Source organism: Ceratina calcarata, unplaced genomic scaffold, assembly GCF_001652005.2.
Source record: "Ceratina calcarata isolate Rehan_Ccalc_2016 unplaced genomic scaffold, ASM165200v1 scaffold109.2, whole genome shotgun sequence".
In the NCBI taxonomy this organism is placed as follows: Eukaryota; Metazoa; Arthropoda; class Insecta; order Hymenoptera; family Apidae; genus Ceratina; species Ceratina calcarata.
Window position 1 is genome coordinate 7,071 of NW_017131809.1, and position 538 is coordinate 7,608.

The 538-nt window shown below is 26.4% G+C and overlaps 1 protein-coding gene across 1 annotated transcript; it reads left to right on the forward strand.

Moving 5' to 3' along the window:
* Positions 1 to 6: 6 nt before the first annotated feature.
* LOC108632592 (uncharacterized) lies at positions 7 to 522 on the forward strand. Its single transcript, XM_018037266.2, has 2 exons — positions 7 to 284; positions 364 to 522. The coding sequence occupies exons 1-2, from the start codon at positions 114 to 116 to the stop codon at positions 520 to 522; spliced, it is 330 nt and encodes a 109-aa protein (XP_017892755.1). The 5' UTR covers positions 7 to 113.
* Positions 523 to 538: the final 16 nt, after the last annotated feature.

Genomic DNA, 538 nt, shown 5'->3' on the forward strand with positions numbered 1-538 from the left:
GTGGATCATCTGCATTCTATAAAAAGATTGTAACTGATTTTGATGATCTAAAAAATATATTGTCAATATTAATAGAAAAGATATTATGTGTTAAGTATAATGATATAATCGTAATGTCATTAATAATTGCAATATTCTCATGGAATGAAGCGCAAAGGGCACTGAAATATTACATATCGAGTATTTCGTCAAATAATTTGGAACTAAGAATATCAGAAAATCAATGGCAGAAATTGATTAAAAGAGTTAAAAAATATGGCAGCGGAAAATGTAAAAATTATATGGTATATTATAAAAATTTTATTGTTATTCATATATAATTGATATTGTAGAAATTAAATTTCACATGTATTAATATTTCAGAATAGGCTTATTCTGCAACAAGTTAAAATTAGTGAAAATGCATCAGATAAATCTCCCACGACGCTTAATACTTTGATAGGTGGTTTAGAATGTTGTTGGGCTTTAATATTAAAGTCTGATGTACAAATAATGGGAGTCAAAAGCATAGAGATATTATAGATAGAGTACAGATACC

Bases quoted from the DNA above. Each gene is read 5' to 3' on its own strand.
- LOC108632592 (XM_018037266.2), top strand. From the start codon at position 114: ATGTCATTAATAATTGCAATATTCTCATGGAATGAAGCGCAAAGGGCA. The intron at 285-363 runs GTATATTATAAA...TTAATATTTCAG, and splicing joins GAAAATGTAAAAATTATATG to AATAGGCTTATTCTGCAACA.